Source organism: Myotis yumanensis, unplaced genomic scaffold (genome assembly GCF_028538775.1).
Source record: "Myotis yumanensis isolate MYYU_CA2020_CCGP unplaced genomic scaffold, mMyoYum1.0.hap1 SCAF_4, whole genome shotgun sequence".
NCBI classification, from domain to species: Eukaryota; Metazoa; Chordata; class Mammalia; order Chiroptera; family Vespertilionidae; genus Myotis; species Myotis yumanensis.
The window spans coordinates 36,844,065-36,867,964 of record NW_027223755.1 but is presented as its reverse complement, the minus strand read 5'-3'; the positions used below and the strand labels follow the sequence as shown (position 1 = coordinate 36,867,964).

The following is a 23,900-nucleotide window of genomic DNA, read 5'->3' as shown; positions in this document are numbered from 1 at the left end:
ATTGTGCTCAGTGGTTGGAGTGATGGCCCTCACCAAAGGGTTGTGGGTTCTATCCCCAACCTAGGTCAGGTGCGTGCCAGCGGCAACCAATCATTGTATCTCTCTCACATCAATGTTTCTCTCTCTCCCTCCATTCAATTCTGTCTAAAAAGCAATGGAAAAATATCCTCTGGTGAGAATTAACAAAACAAAACAAAACAAAAAAACAACTGGTGACTTAATGATGTTTATAAATTTGAAAATAAACCTAGAGTAACTAAGGTTAGAGACTTTGTTCTTCTCTGAAGTAAATATGCATAATTATTGCAAAGAATAAAAATGCCATTGAAGTAGTAAATAAGATAACTTTAAAGTATTATTCAAATACTTGAATTTTCACATCACACAATTAAACAAATTTTTACTTATCATCTAATATGTCTACCTCTATGCTAATGGCCAGAACTTCAGAATTCTCTTAGTGTCTTTTTTTTTTTTGGTGTCAGAAGGGGGATACGAATCTCTTAGTGTCTTAATGAAGGTTCTGGTAATCTTGTGATAGGTCACTAACCAATTGTTCTACCCATAAATAGGACAGAATTCTAAGTGTCTCGAATACTGAATGAGGCAAACATGAAATTGTTTAGTCTCAGTTTTTATCTTCATATTAGCACAGATTTTCAGTTAAAGTAAAGCTTTGTTCTATTTATTCAGTTAATTTCAGTCTTCAAAATGTTATATGAGGGTAGTCACAAGGGGAAAGGATTATAGTAGCTTAGGTTACATTCTAATGAAAAGAATAATGAAGAAGTCTAATTGTACCACAAAGATTCTTTATGGGTCTGATTTCTGTAATTCTATCTCTAGAATTTCTACACAGAGTGATAAGCCATGAGTACAGAGAACTTTTTATGCTTTAAGCCATATCCTTTATTTGCTTTCTTTTAATGAATAATTTTCATATTTAAGATAGCCCATGTAGTGGAATTACTTTGGACTTTTTAAAAAGTTAAACAATTCTTATGAATCTAGGGAAAACTACAGTTCCCAAAGAACATAATAAATACAGCGGGGCCTTGACTTATGAGTGTCCTGACTAACGAGTTTTTTGAGATACCAGCTATCTCTCCTCCGATTTTTTGCATTGAGTTAATAGAGTAATTTGAGTTAACGAGCTCGGTCTCGGAACGAATTAAACTCGTAAGTCAAGGCCCCACTGTATTAGGATAAAGAAGATCTCTGGGTTATAATTAATCATTGAGACATATCCAAACTGTATGTTATTCATGTTATGGTATTTACTTGAATAAATTAACTGTTAAAATACAGGGTTTGATTTTTACCTTCAACATCACCAGACATTTCTTATAGAAAAGAGGAAGAAAATTAAGGGTAATTGCTGAACTATATTGACACTTTATTATCTTGTTAATCCTCACCAGAGGATATTTTTTTCCATTGATTTTTAGAGAGGGTGGAAGGGAGGGGGAGAGACAGAGAGAGAAACATTGATGTGAGACAGACACATTGATTGGTTTCCTCCTGCATGGACCCCAACCAGGGCCAGGGATCGAGCCTGCAATCTACGTACATGCCCTTGGCCTGCAACGGACCCTTTGTCTATAGGCCAACATTCTATCTACTGAGCCAAACCAGGTAGGACTCTACTGACACTTTAGTTTCTTTTCATGTAGCATATTTAAACAAAGTAATTAAAGTATCTAAACTTTTAAAAAGGGAAACTGGTTAATTACAAAATATTAAGGGGAAAATACAGGTGAATAATTGGAACAATTCAGCAAAGTTATTGCTTTGAGTTGTTACCAAAGCAAGATAAATTTAGATGAAGTAGTACCAACTTTACAATGTAATTTGAAAAATACCAAAATCCATGAAACACCCTTATTAAAAATACTATGTTACATCATCCTTAATAGGAGGTAGTGCATTATAATTAGCAATCTTCGTAAGTCCTGCTGAAAATAAGAGGGAGCAGCTGCTACTGTCCAAGGTGATATACTGAGGTCAGTTTCATCAGTTACTTGATTCCTTTCGAATGCCTTTTCTATTAGTGGCAGTGTAAGAAATTATTACCCACTTATCAAACTAGGCTGTTTTTGAAATTGGGCTAAAAGGAACTATTGATTACTAGCATTATTTTTCTAACTTTAAATATATATATATATTGCTCTTTTTCCCCATGTTTTTATAGATGGAAAGAGTTTACCCATTCTGGAAAGTGAAAATATATTTTTGTGTTATATTTTCAAGTTCCACTTTATAAAGAGAGCTTTTTTGTTTAAGTCAGGTGTACTATTGCTGTTTGTTTTGAGTCTATAATCTGTTTCAAAACTACTGAATTTTAAAAAGAATATTCTCCACAATGATATACACTGAGTGGCCAGATTATTATGACCGGCCAGATTATTATGACCACCCCATCAGTACAATGAAGTGAATTAGTTATGCAACTAATAATAATAACAAAACCTTGAGAGTATTTGCTTAGGAAGTTTTCAATATTCAGTATTTTTGGAAGTGTCAATGAAGTACTGATGGGGTGGTTATAATAATCTGGCCGGTCATAATAATCTGGCCCCTTAGTGTATATAAAATTATCACCTTAAATATATGCAATTTTCATTTTTCAATCATACCTCAATAAAACTGGGGGGGTGGGGGTGGGAGGGGACATATCCCTAAAGTGAAAACCTAATATAAAATTGGCTTTGACAATCAGATGATTTGTACATTTTACCATCTGTGTAATGGTTTTAACAGGGAGAGCAACTAAGCAGGGAGTATGTCAACTTCTTTAGGTAAATTCCTAATTGCCTTTGGTGATGAAGATCTATAAACACCAAAAATTCAATTAAAATTATTTTTATGCTTGTCATGGTTTTTCATTAGATCAAAACGGAATAAGAACAGTTATTAAACTGCCTCTTACAACTTCATCTGCTAAAATACTTGCTTTATAATAATCACATATTGAAAGATGTTGTCTTTTCAGATGGCCAAGTTATGAAAATGTCAGTGAGATAAGAAAAATGACTTACAAGTTGCTCAAATGCACTTCCTTATTAATTCCAGGAATATTTAAAACTTACTACAGGCTTTCCCTTACAACTTTGCTTCTTAAAAACAAAACCTTTTACAAAGCACTCATTATACACATTAAAAGTTCACAGATAGCTTGTTATTGGACCAATTGCCCAGGAAAATTAAGATTTAAAATTTTTTTGCTTTTATTTATTTTTAATTTAAATTCTTTATTGTTGAAAGTATTACATATGTCTTCTTTTCCCCCATTGACCTCTCCCCCATCCACTCCCACCCCCCAGCACATGCCCTCACCCCCCTACTGTCTGTGTCCATTGGTTATGCTTATATGCATGCATACAAGTCCCCCAGCCACCCTCCCCGCTTTCTGAGGTTTGATGATGTTCGATGCTTCTATGTTTCTGGACCTAACATTTTTATTGATTTTTAGAAAGAGGAAGAGAGAGAGGAACATCGATGATTTGTTCTACTTACTTATGCATTCATTGGTTGAATCTTGTATGTGCCCTGATCCAGGATGGAATCTGCAACCTTGGCTCATCAGTACAATGCTCCAACAGCGGTTCTCAACCTGTGGGTCGCGACCCCTTTGGCGGTCAAACGACCCTTTCACAGGGGTCGCCTAAGACCATCCTGCATATCAGATATTTACATTACAATTCATAACAGTAGCAACATTACAGTTATGAAGTAGCAACGAAAATAATTTTATGGTTGGGTCACAACATGAGGAACTGTATTTAAAAGGCCAGAAGGTTGAGAACCACTGCTTGGCCTGCACATTTCATTTTTTTTTTAACCCTCACCCAAAGATATTTTTCCATTGATTTTTAGGGAGAGTGGAAGAGAGAGGAAAACACACAGAGAGAAACATCAATGTGAGAGAGACACATTGATTGGTTGCCTCCTGCTAATGCCATGACCAGGGTCCTGGCAGGGGAGGTGCCTGCAACCAAGGTACATGCCCTGGACCAGATCGAATCCAGGACCCTTTGGTCCGCAGGCACTGAGCCAAACCAGCTAGGGCAAGGCTAACACTCTTTAAAGCACTTTAAGAAATGTATTATCGGTTACCTATGGAGTGATATTTTTTCTTTTTTTTGGAGGGGGCACCCGGATTTGAACCGGGGACGTCTTGGCCTATGGAGTGATTTTTATTGTATTGGTTTACCCATATTTCCTAAATTACCTGCAATGAACACTTAAAAAAAAAATCTCACCTGAGAATTGTTTATTGATTTTAGAGCGAGAGAAACACTGATGTAAGAGTAACATCTATGGGGTTGCCTTCCATGCGCGCCCTTCGGGGGGTAATCAACCCCCAAGCTATGTGCCCTCCCATTCAGCAACGTTTTGGTGTACGGGAGGCTGCTCCAACCAGCTGAGCCACTCCAGCCACTGCAATGGGCACCATTCTCAAAGAAAAGGTACCGTTCAAAACAAAAACACCCTGGTAGAACCTACGAAGATACCAAAAAGTGAAATCGAAGAATTGAGAGAATACAGAGAGGAAAAACAAACATGGCAGACGGAGACCGCTGGGAGATAGAGCGCGGAATGCCCCAGGCCGCCGGCTGCTTCCGGGCCACCGTACTCTTCCGCTCCCAGAGGGCCCTGCGGCGGAAATGGTCATTCTCGGAGGCAAGCAGCCCACGCCGCGCACCGGTGGGATCCTCGCCATGGCGATGGGGGGCGGAGGTGGCGGCGGCGTCTCGGAGCAGGAGGACTCGGTGCTGTTCCGGCGCGGCGCCGGCCAGGTGAGGGCGCGGCCGGCTCTGCCTCCCGCAGGCGCCCGTGCGGGCTCCTCGCGCCCATCGCCGGCCTCTGCGCTGCGTCCCCAGCCGCGGGGCAGGACGGTGGTCCGCCTAATCGTTTCTGCAGATTTTCCCGTTGGGGAACCTCAGCAGCCAGCTCCTTTCCTGCGCGGCTTGGGCGCCTCGATGGCTTTGAGCCGAGGCCCTCCCGCCACTTACTCGTACTTTGTCCGTTCCGTCTGGGGGCTGAGTGGAGGCGGGCCTGGCGAGGCGGGGGACCCGGTGGGAGTCTATTAAAAACGATCCAGACTCAGATCAGGGTGTCGGCGGAGGAGAACAGACTACTTGGACTCTAGGTATATTTTTGGGACAAGAGGCAACAGGTGTCGCGTACGGACCCAGTCGTGGAGATTTGAGGGAGGAAAGTCAAGGCTAACTTCAAGATTGTCCTGAAAAGATGAAGTTAGTCGCCTTTACGGATGAGCTGAGATGGGGAAGACTGAAAGTAGAGCAGGTATATAAAGATGAAGGTCAGAAATTCATTTTGAGTGAAAGAGTGGCGATAAATCTGGTTGGGGTTGAGTCCAGGCGTGGGAGAAGAGAAATTCAAGGCAACGTTTGTGAACAAATAGTTGAGTTTTATTGTAAATAGAAAGTATAGAAATTGGCCAATAGATGGAGGGGGAAATGGGATAAAGAGGATTATTAATTTTTATGTTGTGTTTTGTTTTGTTTTTAAGATGGGAGAAACAGGTTTCAGTATGTTTGTGGGCTGATAGGAAAGACCCGGTAAGGATGGAAACATTGAGGGTGCAGGAGAGAGAACCGCTGAAGTAGTGCTTCAGAGTAGGAAAGAGGGGATGGATTTGTCCTCTGTTGGGAACATTGACAGTTAACGTGGTTACAGTTATATGGGTACAGATCTGGAACTTTTCTTTGGATCGTTGCTGTTCTGTCAGTAAAAAAAGTGTCAGCCAGGAGTGAGGACAGGGCAGATGCTGGGGGTTTGAGCTGGAGAAGGTGGAAAGTAGGCCTCTAGGACAGTGGATGAGTGTTGGAGTAAGGAAATGTCATGGAAATGTTACGAGGGAACATTAAAGGTCTACTTGAGATTAGCGATCGTGAATTTAAAGACTAGACAGTATGACGGTGTTTTTCACCAGCTCATTCACTTCAAGTTTGTGAGGGCAGGCACAGAGTGAACTGGTGGTTGAAGTGAATAGGGTTGTGCAGCCACAACTCGTTCTATTGCACTTCACTTCATTGGCTTCACAGGTATGTGAGTTCTGCAGACTTAAGGCAAGACCCTCCTCCGACATAAGTGTTGCAGCTTGTCTTATTGCAATGCTCACTTTATTAGGGTGGTCTGGAACCAGACCCACCATATCTCTGAGGTATGCCTATAGTTGATACCAAGTGAGCATGAGGAAGTAAGAGAGAGCAGTACGAGGGAATTATCTTAATGGTTGACTATGAAATTTAAGCTGTCTAAGAAAGGATATGAGGATATTAGGACAGTGAGAGGTAGTTTGAAAAGTGAGAGGATCAATGTTTTGCTATTCCAGTGAAGTGGAATGATTGTCAACTATTAGAAGGAATAAGTTGTGTAGATCCTAGAAGGTGGTGGTTGGAGAATAGGATTTATAGAGAGGTTGTAGTTTCTGGTTATAATATAACTAGAGGCCCTTTGCACGAAATTCTTGCAAGAGTAAGGCCTTCCTTCCCCCGGCTGCTGGCTTCCCTCCGGACCCGGGCTTCATCTGGAAGGTCATCCTACTGGTGGTGACTGAGAAACAAATATAAAGGCAGCCCTAGTGGTCTGTTTTGGTTGCTGTGTAACAAATTACTCAAAACTTAGTAGCTTGAAAATAATCATTTTATTATTTCTCATAGTTTCTGTGGGTTAGGAATTTGTGAAGGCCTTGCTGGGTATTTTCCCCTTGAGAACTTTCATGTGGTTGTATCCACATAGTGGCTGAAGCTACAATAGCTGAGTCCCTGCAGCTAGGGACTGGCTGGCCATATCTTTTCTTATAGCTTCAGGGCTTCTATATGTGATCTCGGTGTTGGGCTGGTTTGAATTTCCTTATGCCCCTTTATAGTTCTCTATCATCTCTCATCTCCTGTCCCCAGACAACTGCTGATCCACTTTCTGTCACCATAGGTTAGCTTGCATTTTCTAATGTTTATTCTATGTTTATTCATTTACTGTTCATGAGTATTGGGTTGTTCTCAGTTTGGGGCTGTTACAAATAGACCTGCCATGACTACTAGCAGACTTATGTGAACATGTGCTTTCATTTCCCTTGGGTAAATACCTGGGCCATTATTTTAACTCCAAGAAACTGTCAAACTTTTCAAAGTGGTTGTACATTTCAACTAGCAATATATGAACGTGTCATTTGCTTCACCTCATTGCTAACACTTGGTATGGTCAGTTTTGTGCGAATTGTAAACATTCTAATAGATGTGTGGTAGCATCTTGTGGTTTTAATTAGCATTTCTCTGATGACTCATGACGTTGATCATCATTTTATGTGTTTATTTGCCATTTATATATCTTATTTGGTAAAGTGTCTGTTCAGATGTTTTGCCCATTTTTGAATTGGTTTGTTTGCTTTGCTTTCTTTTTTAAATGTATTTTATTGATTTTTTTTTTTTTTTTTTTTTTACAGAGAGGAAGGGAGAGGGATAGAGAGTTAGAAACATCGATGAGAGAGAAACATCAATCAACTGCCTCCTGCACACTTCTTACTGGGGATGTGCCCGCAACCAAGGTACATGCCCTTGACCTGAATCAAACCTGGGACCTTTCAGTCTGCAGGCCGATGCTCTATCCACTGAGCTAAACCGGTTAGGGCTGTTTGCTTTGCTTTTGTTGAGGTTTGAGAGTTCTTCATATAGGCTATATATAAAACCTTTATCAGATAGGTAATTTGCAAATGTTTTATCCCAGTTTGTGGCTTGGTTTTTCAGTCTCTTAACTGTTTTTTTAGCCCTGGCTGGTTTGGCTCATTGGATGGAGCTTCTGGCCTTGAATTTCCTCTCAATTATGGGTTGCTGCCCCAGGGTTGGGGTTTATCGTGAGATAAACCTACCTGCTTTGATGTTGTTGTTTTTTCTCATTTGCCCAATGTGTAGGAGTTGCTCAACTAATTTTTAGATTTTTTCAGAGGAAATTGTTTCAGACAACTGTAAATTTATTGTGTTGGTGGGAGGAGGTGAGTTCAGAATCTTCTGTATCTTTATCTTGAAATGAGAAAATCCATTTCTTTCCATTTAAAACATTGTTTGTACTTCATATTTCAGTATTTTATTATATTTGTTTTATATTCTTTTTTGTTTTGTGTTTTAAATCCCTGATTAGAATGTCTGTCTTGGGAGCAGGTAGCATGATTTCATATACTTCTCAATGATGAGTGCTTAGTAGCTAGTGGGTGCTCAAAAACATATTTTAATTGAATTAAGTTTAAGTTCTACTATGTATTCATTAAATTTAAATTCAAAAATAGAAATAAGTTTTAGGTCTTTTCCAGATTACTTAATACCATATTTTTTCCCACTAAAACAAGGCCCTTTATCTTATACTACTTGGTTGGCCAAACTACACCCTTTATCTGCTCTTAGAAAAGATTGAAATGTGAGTTATTCTTGAACAGATCCACTTATGGTTGGTAGATAGGGATTAAATTGTAGAGCATTCACTTCATGGCATACCTCTTAGAACATTTACATACGTTTCGCTTTGGGGATAATGCTGCAAAATCTCTAAGCAGGTAGGTTTCTTGTGGTTGTAGTTAGGATTTAAAGTACCCATTTTTTAGTTTAATTTTATGTTTGGATTAGATGGCTCTTGGCATACTTTTTTTATGAAACCTATCCAAACATGAATTGTTTTTATTCTTTATCCTTCCTAGAGTGATGATTCTGACATTTGGGATGATACAGCACTGATAAAAGCATACGATAAAGCTGTGGCTTCATTTAAGGTATGAAATGTTTACATTTTTGTTTAGGTCCTCATGTTAGTCACTTGGGAAAATTAATTGATAACATTTACAGTAAAGTATTAAAGTACGTATTATTTAGTTCTAATTTTGAAGATTAAAAGATAACACTGGTTAGTTAAATTAGATATTTTCTTTAGAAGTTGGTAGGTAGCTTGTCTATATGTGATCCTTTTAAGAGGAGATTTAACTGGAATTTTAAACATTTGTTGCTTTTAATGTGTTTACATTGCATAAACCTATGGAAGTTATCTAATTCAGATTAGTGGAAGGATAGTCTGAATTTTAATTTTGAAACATTTAACAAGTCTTTATTGAAATAATGGTGATAAATAGCAGTAGTGCAGTAATTAATACTTGTAGAGTGTATACAGTGTTTTAGGCACTTTTCTAACTGCTTTACATATGTTAAATTAACGTAATCTCCCCAAATTCAATTAGTTGGATTTCAGGTCAGGTTTTCCTGATGGTTGGAATGTACAGTTCTTTGGGGAGTGTAGTCTGTTTTGTGGCCCACACAAGACATTTACACAGTTGTCCAACATCATCACTTGACTCACAGTCTGAGGTATTTGGTCTTATTGAGCACCATATGTGAGTCCTCTTAGTTCAGGCACAGCATAGGCTCATACAGAACACCAAGAATAGAGTCCACTTCCTTCATGTAGTCATTCCTGTACCATAAGGTAGAAAGATCAAACCTGTGTGTCATCCTTGAAGCTGAATTCTAAATTTGTCAATAGCATGCTTTCCAGTATGCACTTAAACTAGAAGTACACTAACTTAGGGTTGCCATGACAGTTCTGTAAAGTGCAGATTAAAATGGGGCTCAAAGCCGACATCAGCTGGGGTGTCTCACTTGGGGGGTGAGGGATGTACTTTCACGATGGTTCATTCACATGGTTAGTGTTGCCTTCTGCTAACGGCTCAGCCAGGGCAGTGTGCTGGGGGCCTCTGTTCTTCTCTAAGCAAGTTTCTTCGCTGACAAAGGGGTCTTTAGAGCTGATTATCAGACATATGATGCCTTTAAGAGCAGTTTCTGTAGCATGTGAGATGGTGGAAATAGGAAGTAGAGGCTGTCTGAGGTTTATAATAACTGAATCGTGACTTTTTCTGTATCATTTTGTAACATGCACATTTCTATTCTTATTTTCATAGCACGCTCTAAAGAATGGTGACATTTCTGAAGCTTCAAATAAACCAAAAGGCACCCCTAAAAGAAAACCTGCTAAGAAGAATAAAAGCCAAAAAAAGAACACCACAACTCCCTTGAAGCAGGTTACTTTTAACTTCAAAGATTTAACTTCAAAGATTTTCTTCATACCATTCTTATTAAATAGTGCAAAATATCTTTAACTTAAGTGATTAGTTCAGTGTTTTCCATTGGCATGTAATTATAACATTTCTAAAACTATTAAACTTTCTATTGTTTAGGAACATGCCTGTCAATAAAGGTATAAGGACTTAGGTGGGACTGATTAATACTAAATTCAGCACAATGTTCACTTTATATGGGAAGGAAAGGGAGGAAGGCAGTGCTATTTGAGAGGAGTACCTGAGGGCCTGAAACTGAATTGGCAGTGTTTTACTTTTTAAACTGAGAGGTGGCCAGCCTTTTTTCCCCTTCAAAAATCCTAAACCTGTTAATACTCAGAAACCTAAAATTCTAGATAAGAGTTTTTTCTGCTATTTAAAATAGTAGACCTGGAAGCTTAATATTTTAGTGTCTCATTAGTCACTTTAGTTTCATCATTACCAAGGGGGAAGAGAGCTAATATTTGTTGAGCATTTGCTGAATGTCAGCCCAGAGATGCTGGACACTTCACACATTCCCTCTTTTCTATTCTTCACAACAAATAAATGAGGTGAGATAGGTTATATTATGTCCACTTAACAGATGAGGAAAATAATATTCAAAGAGATTAAAAAACTTGCCCATGATTATAAAAATGGCAGAATTTATATTATATGACAGGATTATATTATATTATATTTATATTGGAATTCACATTTATGTGTTTTGGGCTCTAAGTCTTTTTCACTGTTTCATTCTGCTTTCCAGATTAGTTAACTGGATACTACCCCCATCCCCCATTCTACCCCACCCAAACAAGAAGATAGTTTACCCTCTTTGAAAGAAATGTGTTTATGTGTATGTGTGTCTTTTTTTGTTTTGTAGTGGAAAGTTGGTGACAAATGTTCAGCCATTTGGTCAGAAGATGGCTGCATTTACCCAGCTACCATTGCTTCAGTTGATTTTAAGAGAGAAACCTGTGTTGTGGTTTACACTGGATATGGAAATAGAGAGCAGCAAAATCTGTCTGATCTACTTTCCCCAACGTCTGATGTAGCTAATAATATAGAACAGAATGCTCAGGAGGTAAGGATACAAAAAGTAAAGTTCTTGAAAGTAGAGACGAGATGAGAAACTACGTGATGTAACAACTTGTCAGTTTGATCCACTGAGGCATTAAATTTTTCTTAATGAAACCTATATAACAACAATACATATATTTTTTCTTTTTAAAGAATGAAAATGAAAGTCAAATTTCAACAGATGAAAGTGAGAACTCCTCCAGGTCTCGTGGAAATAAACCAAATAACATCAAGTCAAGAGCTGCTCCATGGAACTATTTTCTCCCTCCACCACCCCCCATGCCAAGATCAGGACTGGGACCAGGAAAGGTAATTTTTACACAGAAAAGGTTTCCCAGGAAATCTATACTAATAAAAGGGTAATACGCTAATTAGACCAGACATCCTTCTGAACAGAGCCATGGTGGCAGGGCCGAGGCAGAGGCGGTTAGGGGTGATCAGGCTGGCAGGGGAGAGCAGTTAGGGTGATCAGGCTGGCAGGAGAGGGCAGTTAGAGGGATCAGGCCAGCAGGAGAGAGCAGTTAGGGATCAGGCTGCCAGGCAGGCAAGCGATTGGGAGCCAGCGGTCCCAGATTGCTAGAGAGATGTCCGACTGCCAGTTTAGCAGGGATCGGGCCTAAACCGGCAGTCGGACATCCCCCGAGGGGTCCCAGATTGGAGAGGGTGCTGGCCAGGCTGAGGAACCCCCGCCCCCTCATACACGAATTTCGTGAACCGGGCCTCTAGTAGTTAATATTGAAACATTCAACACATTTTCAAACCTTCCATTAGGAGCATTGTAGATCTTCCCATGAAACTTGTGGCTTTCTGTAGGTATTATAAATACATACTTGAGAATTCATCAGAGAGGAAATATGATAGTAATGCAGAATACTTTATAATGAAAAGCTTTTCCAGCTACTTTTATGGAGCATTAGGTATTAGACTAAAAATGTAGTGAACTTAAGTTAGAAAGTATATTTTATTAGCTGACTATCCTCATAGTTCCCCAAGTCACTTGGGTAAAATATGTAAAAATTGGAAGAGAATACAGTATTTACATCTAATACAGGTAAAATCCTAAGGAGCTCCCAAACTGTTATAGAGTAAATATTGTTTTCCTTAATGCTTCTTTTGGTTATAAGTAACAAATAAACTTTAAAAAAGATTTATATTTTAGGTTATATTGTGGAACCCAAGTATGTCCCTATTTGTTTTGTATAAAGCAATGATTTCCTTGGAGGTTATGGTATTGAGGAAATAATGAAATTTTTTAAATAAACATATCAAGCATGATTTATTAAAACGTTTCCTTGCCGAAACCGGTTTGGCTCAGTGGATAGAGCATCGGCCTGTGGACTGAAGGGTCCCAGGTTCGATTCCGGTCAAGGGCATGTACCTGGGTTGTGGGCACATCCCCGGTAGGGAGTGTGCAGGAGGCAGCTGGTCGATGTTTCTCTCTCATCGATGTTTCTAACTCTCTATCTCTCTCCCTTCCTCTCTGTAAAAAATCAATAAAATATATTAAAAAAAAAAAAAGTTTCCTTAACATTTTCTTCAAGATCTCTCTTTTTTTTTTAATCCCCACCTAAGGCATGAGAATATCTTTTCCATTGATTTCTAGAAAGAATGGAAAGGAGCGGTGAGGGAGAAAGAGAGAGGGGGGGGGAGAGAGATAGAGACAGAGAGACAGAGCGAGAGAGAGAGAGAGAGAGAGAGAGAGAGAGAGACGTTGATGCGAGAGAGACACATCTGCACCAGGTACATGCCCTTGACCAGGAATCAAACCTGAGACCCTCTGGCGCTTGGGCTGATGCTCTAACTACTGAACCAGGGTTGCAAGGTTTTTCTTGAGGTTTACATTATTACAGTTTTTAGAATGATCAAATCAATTTATGTGTGTGTCTGTATATATGTATGTGTATCTCATCCTTTGGTCTTAGGGGCCTGATTTTTGTTAAGTGAGAGTTTACTAATTTTTACAATATATGCTCTAAATTAGCATATGTAACTACTAAAAGGACATCAATAAAAAAGATTATACAATCTAGGTAATGAAATTATGGGATATATTGTTTTATGATTGAAATATCTTGCTAAAAACACTATCTCTTGATTTATAAGGTAATTAAAATATTTTCTTACTTTGATTTTACTCCCTGACTCTATAGAAAGGAAATGAGAAAAATCTAGATTAATGAGTCTATTTGATTTCAGCATTTGGTACATGCAATTTTATTTAATCTTTTTTATTTGTTATTTAAATTCTTTTGACATTAAATATTTTTTCCTCTTTTCATATTGAAGTTGGTAAATTAATCTTCCTTTGAAATACTTTTGCAGCCAGGTCTAAAATTTAATGGCCCACCACCACCACCACCACCACCACCACCTCCACCTCCACCTCCACCTCCCTTCCTATCATGCTGGCTGCCTCCGTTTCCTTCTGGACCACCAGTAAGTACAAAACAATTCAGATGAAAGTTTGCTTTCATACATAGGTTCTAATGGGTAAAAATTTGAACCAAACCTCGGGGTTTTTTTGTTTTGTTTTTATCCTCACCCAAGGATTTATTTAATGATTTTGAGAGAAAGTAAGAGAGACAGAAACATAGATGTGAGAGGGAAACATTGATTGGTTGTCTCCCATATGCCCTCGGACCAGGGATCAAACCTGAAACCTAGAAATTAAGTGTGCAACCTTTTTAAAAAAACATTTTTATGGATTTCAGAGAGGAAGGGCGAGGGAAAGAGAGATAGAAACATCAATGATGAGAGAAAATTGATTGGCTGCCTCCTGCATGCCCCCTACTGGGGATTGAGCCAGCAACCTGGGCATGTGCCCTTGACTGGAATCAAACCCAGGAACCTTCAGTCCACAGGCCAATGCTCTATCCACTGAGCCAAACCAGCTAGGGCAAGTCTGCAACTTTTTTTTTTTTTTTTTCCAGTGTATGGGACGATGTTCCAACCAACAGAGCCACCTGGCCAGGATGGGATTTTTTTGTGTTTTTTGTATTTTTTTTATTTTTAATTTTTAATGCCCTTCTCTATCAGACTCATTCATTCCTCTTATTGCCCTATCTCATAGTCCTATATTGCCTGCATCCTTCCTGGTAGAAATTGTATCCCTTATTCTATAGGGAGGTAGTTCGTATTTGAAAGAATTTAAGTATACTGCATACAGGGATTTATGTGTTGCCTTTCCAGGTGTGCTTGGATGTTAACTTGTGATCAAGTAGACTATTTGGATATCTACTGGTAGACTCTTAGATAACAACAGTAACCTAGATACAAAGGTACTTTTTGGCCAACTGTGTGTGTTGGGGTGGGGGCAGTGCAGATGTTCACCCAACACCTTTATTTGAAATACTGTTAGGGTGTTTTTTAAGGAAAACCATCAAAGTATTTTTTTTTTTTTAAATATATTTTATTGATTTTTTACAGAGCGGAAGGGAGAGGGATAGAGAGGTAGAAACATCGATGACAGAGAAACATCGATCAGCTGCCTCCTGCACATTTCCCACCGGGGATGTGCCCGCAGCCCAGGTACATGCCCTTGACCGGAATCGAACCTGGGACCTTTCAGTCCCCAGGCTGACGCTCTATCCACTGAGCCAAACCGGTTTCGGCCATCAAAGTATTTATGCTTGGTCTTTTACCCATAGTTTTATAAAGGAACAGAAAAATATATCTAATCAAATCAAGATGTTTAAACATTTTATGTGACCTATTTTTTTTATTGTTGTTCAATTTAATTTTGTTGTTGTTACTGGTTGACTTTCTTCAAATGTCAGATTAAAAATAATTTTAATAGATAACATGGAATTTAGGGAAAGATACAGTTAACATCCAGCATTGTCTCTATAAAATGGATCTCCAGACTTCACATTTTTGTTTACTGACTTTAAAGTATATTTTTCTTCATTTCCAGATAATTCCCCCACCTCCTCCCATATGTCCAGATTCTCTTGACGATGCTGATGCTTTGGGAAGTATGTTAATCTCTTGGTACATGAGTGGCTATCACACTGGTTACTATATGGTAAGTGATCATTCAACATCTTTTCCTGACACTTTGTGGTTGTGACTTTGTTGTGTTTGTGGCTAAAAAGGTGATTTGTTACATTAGCCAGATCCTAAGGGTTTAAAACTACCTTAAAGTTTAAAAAATACAACTGTTTGCCTAAGGCTTAAATTATTCTTCTATTGTCCCCATTTAATGTAATTATAGTGCAATTAAAAATCTTCCATGTGGCCGAAACCGGTTTGGCTCAGGGGATAGAGCGTCGGCCTGTGGACTGAAGGGTCCCAGGTTCGATTCCGGTGAAGGGCATGTACCTGGGTTGCGGGCACATCCCCAGTAGGAGATGTGCAGGAGGCAGCTGATCGATGTTTCTCTCTCATCGATGTTTCTGACTCTCTATCTCTCTCCCTTCCTCTCTATAAAAAATCAGTAAAATATATTTTAAAAAAAAATCTTCCATGTGCCCAGCCATTGTTGCTCAGTGGTTGAGTATTGACCTTTGAACCAGGAGGTCACAGTTCAATACCCAGTCAGAGCACATGCCTGGGTTTCGGGCTCAATCCCCAATGGGGGACATGCAGTGATCGATCATTCTCTCTCATCATTGATGTTTCTATCTCTCTCTCTTCCTCTCTGAAATCAATTAAAAATATGTTTAAATACATATATATTTTAAAATCTTTCATGTTACTACATTATTTTGATTATACTTGTATCCCTTATTCTAATTTGATGACACTCTTTCTAAATTATTTTTCAATTTCATTAGTCTTCCTGTTTTGGGCAGGGGGATTTGGTTAATCCTCATCTGAGGATATTTTTTCCATTAATTTTTTAGAGAGTGGAATCTAGGAAGGGATGAGGGGGTGGGAGAGAGAGAAACATTGATGTGAGAGAGACACATTGACTAGTTATCTTCCACACACACCCTGACCAGGTCCAGGGATTGAACCTGCAACCCAGGTACGTGCCCTTGATCTGAAATCAGACCGGCTTTGGTTCAAGGGCAAGTACTCTAACTACTGACCCATACTGGCCATGGCTGTGATCACTTTTAAAGAGCACTGGAAGGCTATAAACTTATTTTTCATCATTATTTTATTAAATAGAATTAGTAAAATGTCTATGTGAAACAAAATGTTTATTCATATGTATGTGCTATTCTTTAAATTTCTTTGTTTTCCTTACAGGGTTTCAAACAAAATCAAAAAGAAGGAAGGTGCTCACATTTTAATTAAGGAGTAAGTATGCCATTATTATAGAAATCTTTTGTATAAATTTTATAGTTTGTGGAAAACATTTTTAAAAAATGTTAAAATGTAGAAAAGTTAATATAAAACAATATTGAAGACATTTTGATGCCAAAAATATTTGATAAAAGGTTTATCTATATCCCCTCTAGAATTCTCATGATATCAAGATATCTATCATCTCATCAAATACTTGTTGGTTGGTGGTGTGGAAATAAAAACATACTTGCCCTAGCCAGTTTGGCTCTGTAGACAGAGCGTTGGTCTGCAGACTGAAGGGTCCCAGGTTTGATTCTGGTCAAGGACACGTGACCAGTTTGCAGGCTTGATCCCCAGGAGGAGGCATGCAGGAGGCAGCCGACCAGTGATTCTCTCTCATCATTGATGTTTCTAGCTCTCCTTCTCCCTTCCTCTCTGAAATCAGTAAAAATATATTTTAAAAAAGAAAAACATACTTTTCAATAAAGAGATCCTTAGAATCAGTGGTAAAACTGCATCACTGTGGTCAGACAGCCAGATGTACTTTTTTAAAATATATTTTTATTGATTTCAGAGAGGAAGGGAGAGGGAGAGAGAGATAGAGGCATCAATGATGAGAGAATATCACTGATCGGCTGCCTCCTGTATGCCCCCTCCTGGGGATCAAGCCCGCAACCCGGCATATGCCCTTGACTGGAATCAAACCCAGAGCCTTTCAGTCCGCAGTCTGATGCTCTATCCATGAACCAAACCAGCTAGGGCTGTATTTTTTTCACATATTACTTTACACTTTTGGTTCATATTCATTTATATTTTTATGTAGATGCCATCATTATGTGTGTGTGTGTGCGCGCCCACTTAACATTACATTTAAAAAAAATTTTTATTTATTGAAATGAGAGAGAGAGAGAGAGATCAAAATACTGATTTGTTGTTCCACCCATTTATGCATGCATTAGTTGGTTCTTGAATGTGCCCTGAGGATTGAACCCACAACCTTGGCGTATTGGGACTGTGCCCTAACAAACTAAGCTACCCAGCCAGGGCCTACATCACCTTTTTTATTTTTTAAGATTTTATATTGATTTTTAGAGAGAGAAGAAGAGAGAGGGAGGGAGGGAGAGAAACATCAATGTGAGAGTGACACATCAGTCTGCTGCCTCCTGCATGCCCCCTACCAGAGATGGAGCCTGTTGATAAGTTATGCCACTGTTCCTTCAGTTTAGCGTTCTGGATAACGCTCCCGTAAATACTTCCTTATGTGTAGTGATTTGTTTCTATTCTGTTGTATTTTTTGCTGACCTGACAAAATAGAAATAACTTTTATTCATTCACACCGGATGGCTGTTATGTTGGCTGTTGTGGTTTTTTTTTTTTGTTTTTTTTTCTGTTTTTTTTTTTTTAAATATATTTTATTGATTTTTTACAGAGAGGAAGAGAGAGAGATAGAGAGTTAGAAACATCGATGAGAGAGAAACATCGATCAGCCGCCTCCTGCACATCTCTTACTGGGGATGTGCCCGAAACCCAGGTACATGCCCTCGACCGGAATCGAACCTGGGACCTTTCAGTCCGCAGACCGATGCTCTATCCACTGAGCCAAACCGGCTTCGGCTGTTGTGGTTTTTTTTATTTGACTATCTAAGGAAAAGAGGTCAGTGCTCCTCACTAAATAGTCAGGTATTGAATGTTTTAAAAATTCTTGCAGCATAGTGGTTGAAAAGTCACTGGTCTATTGTATTGTGTTGGTTTTAAAAAATGTACTGAACATTACCTCTATATCTCTATAGTATATAAGATTAATATATCACATTTGGGGTTATTATATGTATATTTCTATTTGGCAGTAATCTACTTTTTTTTTTTTTTTTTTTTAATCTCACCTGAGGATATTTTTCCATTGGTTTTTAGAAAGTGGAAGGGAGAGGGAGAGACAGAGCAAAACACTAATGAGAGAGAGCCACGTTGATTGGTTGCCTCCTGCATGCCCCTGACCAGGGCCAGGAGCCTGCAACCAAGTACATGCCCTTGATCGGAATCAAGCCCATGACCCTTTAGTCCCCAGGCCAATGCTACGTCCACTGAGCAAACCAGCTAGGGCTACTTTGGGCTTCTTCTTTTTTTTAAAAACACTGTTCTGTAGAATTTTTTTTGTGTATTGGTTAATTTTTAAGTTTGGGCTTCAAGTTCTAAATAGTTCTGTAGATCATCATATGTTGTCATAGTGCTTCCTCAAAAGATTAAACTAGTTAATAATGCCTTCATTTCTTCATACTTGTCTAATTGTTAAGAGTATCTACTTGTTATAGTTTAAGAATTACTATTCATTGTTATTCTTTTTTATAAAAAGGTTTTAAAATTTGAACTAAAATTCAGTTTGTTCTTGTAATTCTTTTGTTTAACTACATTGTTGCTTGTTACGTGTATCATTCCTGACAGGAAGATATATTTAAATGAAAATAAGACACAGAACTATGTATATTATACTGCCTGCTATTTGTGTAAACATATATTTACGTACATGTATATGCATTGATTATCATCTCAGGGTGATACATTACCTATGAAGAGGAACTAGAAGACAAAGGCATGTGAGAGAGACTTCACAATGTACCCTTTTGTATATTTGTGCTGTGTGCATTTATTGACCATAAAAAATAACACGTAATTAAAATAAATCTGATAAGATGTATCAATCGTTTAAACTTTTAATTTTTTATTTTTATAGGTAATTCATACAGTATTCCTTAAGAAGTAAGTGCTTTTTCCGCATTTCTTGTTTATATTTAGATGTATCTGTATTCCATATCAGTGTATAAAATTCTTGTTTTAAACAGCTGCAGGATATTCTTATGTATAAATGTACATCATACTTATTTAATTGACCTCTTATGGATGGAAGTTTAGGCTGTTTGCAATTGTTTGCTGTTTAATATATAGTCGGTATTCTTTTACATAATTCTTTTTGTAGATATATGAGTACATTTCTAAAATTAAATAAATAGAACTGCTGGATTGAAGAGGATATGCATTTATAATTTTAATAGATTTTTGTTAAATTGCTCTCAGTAAAAACTGTGTTAATTTATATTCCCACCAATATTGTTTGTTTCCCACAGCCAAACCAATAATTTATCAAACCTTTAGGTCTTTGTCAATCTAATAGATGAAAATTGTCTTATTATATTTATAATTATTTTATTGTGAAGTTTAGCGCCTTTTTATGTGTTTGAAAGCTATGTATGTTTTCTAAAAACTTTATGAACATCACCTTTACACACTTTTCAAGTTGGATATGTTTTTCCTCTTGATTTGCAAGAATTCTTTGTAATGCTAACCATCCCTTTGTGATATGAGTTGTAGGTACTTTTTTCTACAACTAGTTTATCATTTTTTTGACCTTGCTTATACTGATAGCAGTTGTCATTTTGATAGAAATGTTTGCTTTTTATGTAGTCATACTACTTTATTTTTATATAGTCAGATTCATTCCTTTTTATGGCTTTTGGATTTTCTTCTTATGTTTTGTTTCATTTTTTTCCTGTGTCTATATGGTTATTCCCCTATTACATTTTAAATATTTGTTTGCTCTTTTAAATTTTTGCTTATAAAATTTTATCTACTGTAAATCCTCCTTACTCATGGATTTGCAGATTTGCCTACTTGCTAAAATTTATCTGTAACCCCAAGATCAGTATTTCTGGCACTTCGCTATAATTCATGGACAGATGCAGAAAGGTGAAAAATTTGAGTCACCTGACATAGATGTTCCCAGCTGATTTTGAGCAATGCTGTTTCCTTGTTTCAGTACTCATATTATAAACAAGTGTCCTTTTACAATCTGAGTGCTACATTTTTGTGCCTTTTGATTTCACACTTTAAAATGGCCTTCAGACATTATGCAGAAGGGTTATCTAGTGTTTCCCAGGTGCAAGAACTCGGATGTGCCTTGCAGAGAAAATACATATGTTGGTTAAGCTTCATTCTGGGCATGAGATATAGTGCTGTTGGCTATGAGTTCGGTGTTAATGCATCAATACTATCTATTAATAACATGTGTTTCAATGGAAACACATAAAACAAGGTTATTTATCTATTGGTTGATAAAAATGTGATCAGAGGCTTGCAGGCCCAGTGTTTCTTCTAGGAGTGATGGCTTTGTGTTTATAAATTCCATGTTTGTGGTGACTTTTTAGAACATAACTGCCGTGAATAACGAGAGTCACATGTATTTCCTTTTAATTCGTTTTACAAACAGTATACAGAAGCATAAAGAGATGTGATAAATAACTGTTAGTAATTTTAATGAGAATTCAAGTACAGCAAACCCAAATTGTTTTTAACACATGATTTTGATCATTGTTTTGTATATAAGACATCAAATACCAGTGCTCCTTAAATTTTAAAAAAATATTCTTGCCCATTTACTCTTCCAAATGAATTTCACAATTAGTTTATTTAACTATTCCATAAATATAGAAATTAGTATTACATTAAGTATATTAGCATATTTTTTTTTTTTTTTTTTTTTTTTTTTTTTAGACACGATGATCAAGTTTTAATTAGACTTTGATAAACCCAATGTGAATTTGGGCTCATCAGGTGCAACATCTCTGACGAGTAGTGAGGCCAGTGAATCATGAGATGGTTTGGGTATAAATAGCAACTAGAAGCTCAATTTCATTTGTGTGGAGGGAGACCAGGGATTGGGTATGTGTGCGACTATAACAACCATAATTACATTTGAGGACATTTTACCGTTTCCAAAGTTCTTTCAGACCATTGCTACGTGATTATGTGAACTGAGGTTCATTTCACAATAAGGCATCCAGGCCCAGATGGGGAGAAGAAGGGAGAAGCTAAGGTTCAGTCAATTCCTAAGACATACCAGACACTGTGCTTGGAGCATCATATCCAAAATAGAAGTCAAATGTCTCACCCGAAGTCCCAGATCTGTTCATTTCCTTTATAGAGCTATCTTCACCACTTGTGCAAACAGTCTTCCACAGGCAATGCCACGGAGGCAGAGCCACAGAATTAAAGCTGAAAGTGCCCTTAGAGATAGATAAATCCAACCTCCTAACTATACAGATGGGGAAACCAGGGCATAGAAAGGAGAAGGCTTGCACCATGGTCACCCAATAATTTGGTCATAGAATCAGCAAGAACTTAAGTGTGACACTGTCACTCTTCTAATTCATTTGATTCAACAAATATTTGTTGAGCATCTACTTTGTGCCAAGCACCATTTTAGGGATGTAGCAGTAGATTAAAAGAGATAAAGAGCCATGTTCTAGTGGGTTTCCATTCTGGGGAGTGGGCAATAGAGAGTGAATAAGTAAGTTATATAGTTTGTGAAGAGAGAAGAAATGCCGTGGACACACCAAAAAAAGATGGTAGAGCAGGATAAGGGGGATGGAGAGCAGCAGAGATGGGTGACCTTAAATTTAAACAGGATGGTCAGGATAGGTCTTATTGAAATTGAGAAAGCTTCCTAATGTCAAATGTCTCCATTCATTCATTCATTCATTCACTTATTCATTCTTTGAGAACTTACTGAACACTCACTTTTGTCCAGACTTTTGATAGAGGTGGACAGTGATGTCGGTAGAACCCAGCTGAATTCCCAAGAAAACCACTGAGCTCCTTTTTCCTGAGAAATGGCATTCCCCAAGCTCATTACCAACCAAGTGGCTCCAGTGCTACTGACCACTTCTATGTGGCACAGAACATGTGGTCACAGCATGGAAAGTGTGATAGCCAAGCAGTGGTTGAGCCTGGAAGGGAGCAGGCAGTTTATCTGCAGGAGCCTCCCTCCCCTCCCAATAACTCACCTCGCAGGTACACTAACAAGTCTCCCTCCCTGGATAACCTAACCTTTACCCACCTCTTCCCTTCAAACCTTCGCCATACAGGAGCTAACCTCATGATCAAAGCCTTGTGTGAAGGCCCTGGTGTCAGCTAGATACCCCTATAAGTTAAATGAATCTGTGGATTTTGGTGTCTATACCAGTCTGCTAATTGGGGTCTAATGACCCTGGACCATTCATTTTCTCTCTCTTTCTAATTTGTTGAAACAGCATTCTAGAGATAAGTGGTCTCTGACAAGAGCCTTCATTTACACTGTGTGGAAGCAATAATCCTTTGCGTTTGTATAGAATTTTACGATTGACAAGGCACTTTCACATTCGTCATGTCATCTAAGCACCATAAAAGTGCTGAGTTATTATTCTTTCTCCCTCTCCCCTCCCCCCCCAACCCCCCTCCAGATTAGTAAACCTATGCTCTTAGGAGTGAAAGATTTCTCCAACATCACACATGGAAACAGCTAAATGTTCAATGCTCTTTCTAAAACTCCAAGTTGGCTGGCTCCATGGACAAAGTAGAGGTGATCCAGCCTCATGTTGAATAGAAAAGTAATAGAGAGAAATCCAGGAAAGTAACAACGTGAAATCCAGAAGCAGTAGTGCTGGGGTCCAACCCCAACGGGTCCAGGGATCCCCAAAGGTGTGGACGGAGTCGGCGAAGAAGGAATGACATGGAAACTGGTTTCAGTTCATCAGCATAGCGAGGTTCTCCCTCCAGGATCTCCAGCGAAGTTCTGGTTAGGAACTCCAACCAAGTTCTGGTCAGGATCTCCAACCAAGTTCTGGTGCCATGTTCTCTCACTAGGTTCTCCAGCTAGGTTCTCCAGGTTCTCCAGCCAGGTTCAGTCACCAGGTTCTTTAGCCAGGTTCTATCCAGGTTCTTTTGCCATGTTCTGTCTAGGTTCTCCAGTGAAGTTCTGTAGCCAGGTTCTGTCCAGGATCTTTTGCCATGTTCTCTGGCTAGGTTCTGGTTAGGATCTGATGAGGTTCTGATGAGGATCTGATGAGGATCTGATGATCAGTATATTAGCATATTTTTATTCTAGTTTTATTTACCTTGATGAGTGTATTGCTTTCCATTTCCTCTCTTCTTTATGATTTTATAAGAAAACAGATTTTTAAGTTTCATAATTATATCTAGACTTTTTTTCTTTCAAATTAAGGTGCAGCTCTCTCCCAAGGAGAAGGGTGTTTTGATATGCCCTGGTCGATGTGAACAGTTTTCATCTTTTCTTCATGAGCACTTGGTTGAATGGCACAATCTTCTACATTTACCTTTGTCATATGTGACTTGTGCTTAAGTAACCAGCCAGGTATTTGTAGGGAATAACCAGTTTGAATAACTGAACAATGGAAATGTGAGTAATTAAAAGAAACTCAAAGTCACATATAGTGCAGAAAAGTCAATCTGTCAATACATTTGTATATTGTAACTTTCTTAGTATGTTAAGCTTTTTACTGATGCCTTTAAAAATAAATGATAAATATTTTTTAATCTTGACTGTCTGAATATTTTTCTTTGGAATATATATGGTTAAGGGTAGAGTGTGTAGAAAGAAAACTACTCAGGGTAAAGGGGGTAGTATTTTAAAGATACAACCAATCATAAAACAATGTTA

General features: G+C 38.2%; 1 protein-coding gene across 7 annotated transcripts; it reads left to right on the top strand.

The window, feature by feature from the left end:
- The first annotated feature begins 4,548 nt into the window (after positions 1-4,548).
- On the top strand, positions 4,549-23,782 carry LOC139008653 (survival motor neuron protein). Of its 7 annotated transcripts, none has more exons than XR_011471176.1 (12): positions 4,691-4,799; positions 7,472-7,573; positions 8,714-8,785; positions 9,962-10,081; positions 10,983-11,183; positions 11,333-11,488; positions 13,502-13,615; positions 15,093-15,203; positions 16,376-16,426; positions 18,963-19,001; positions 19,143-19,168; positions 23,445-23,782. XR_011471176.1 is itself a non-coding variant. In XM_070412141.1 (11 exons), exons 1-9 carry the CDS (start codon positions 4,722-4,724, stop codon positions 16,421-16,423), a joined length of 1,002 nt encoding a protein of 333 aa, XP_070268242.1. In that variant the 5' UTR covers positions 4,691-4,721; the 3' UTR covers positions 16,424-16,426; positions 19,143-19,168; positions 23,445-23,782. The 7 variants fall into 7 exon arrangements, 5 of the variants coding, with proteins under 5 accessions (XP_070268243.1, XP_070268242.1, XP_070268244.1 ...); XR_011471175.1 differs by having other exon boundaries at positions 18,963-19,005; XM_070412141.1 differs by lacking the exon at positions 18,963-19,001.
- The last annotated feature ends 118 nt before the right edge of the window (positions 23,783-23,900 follow it).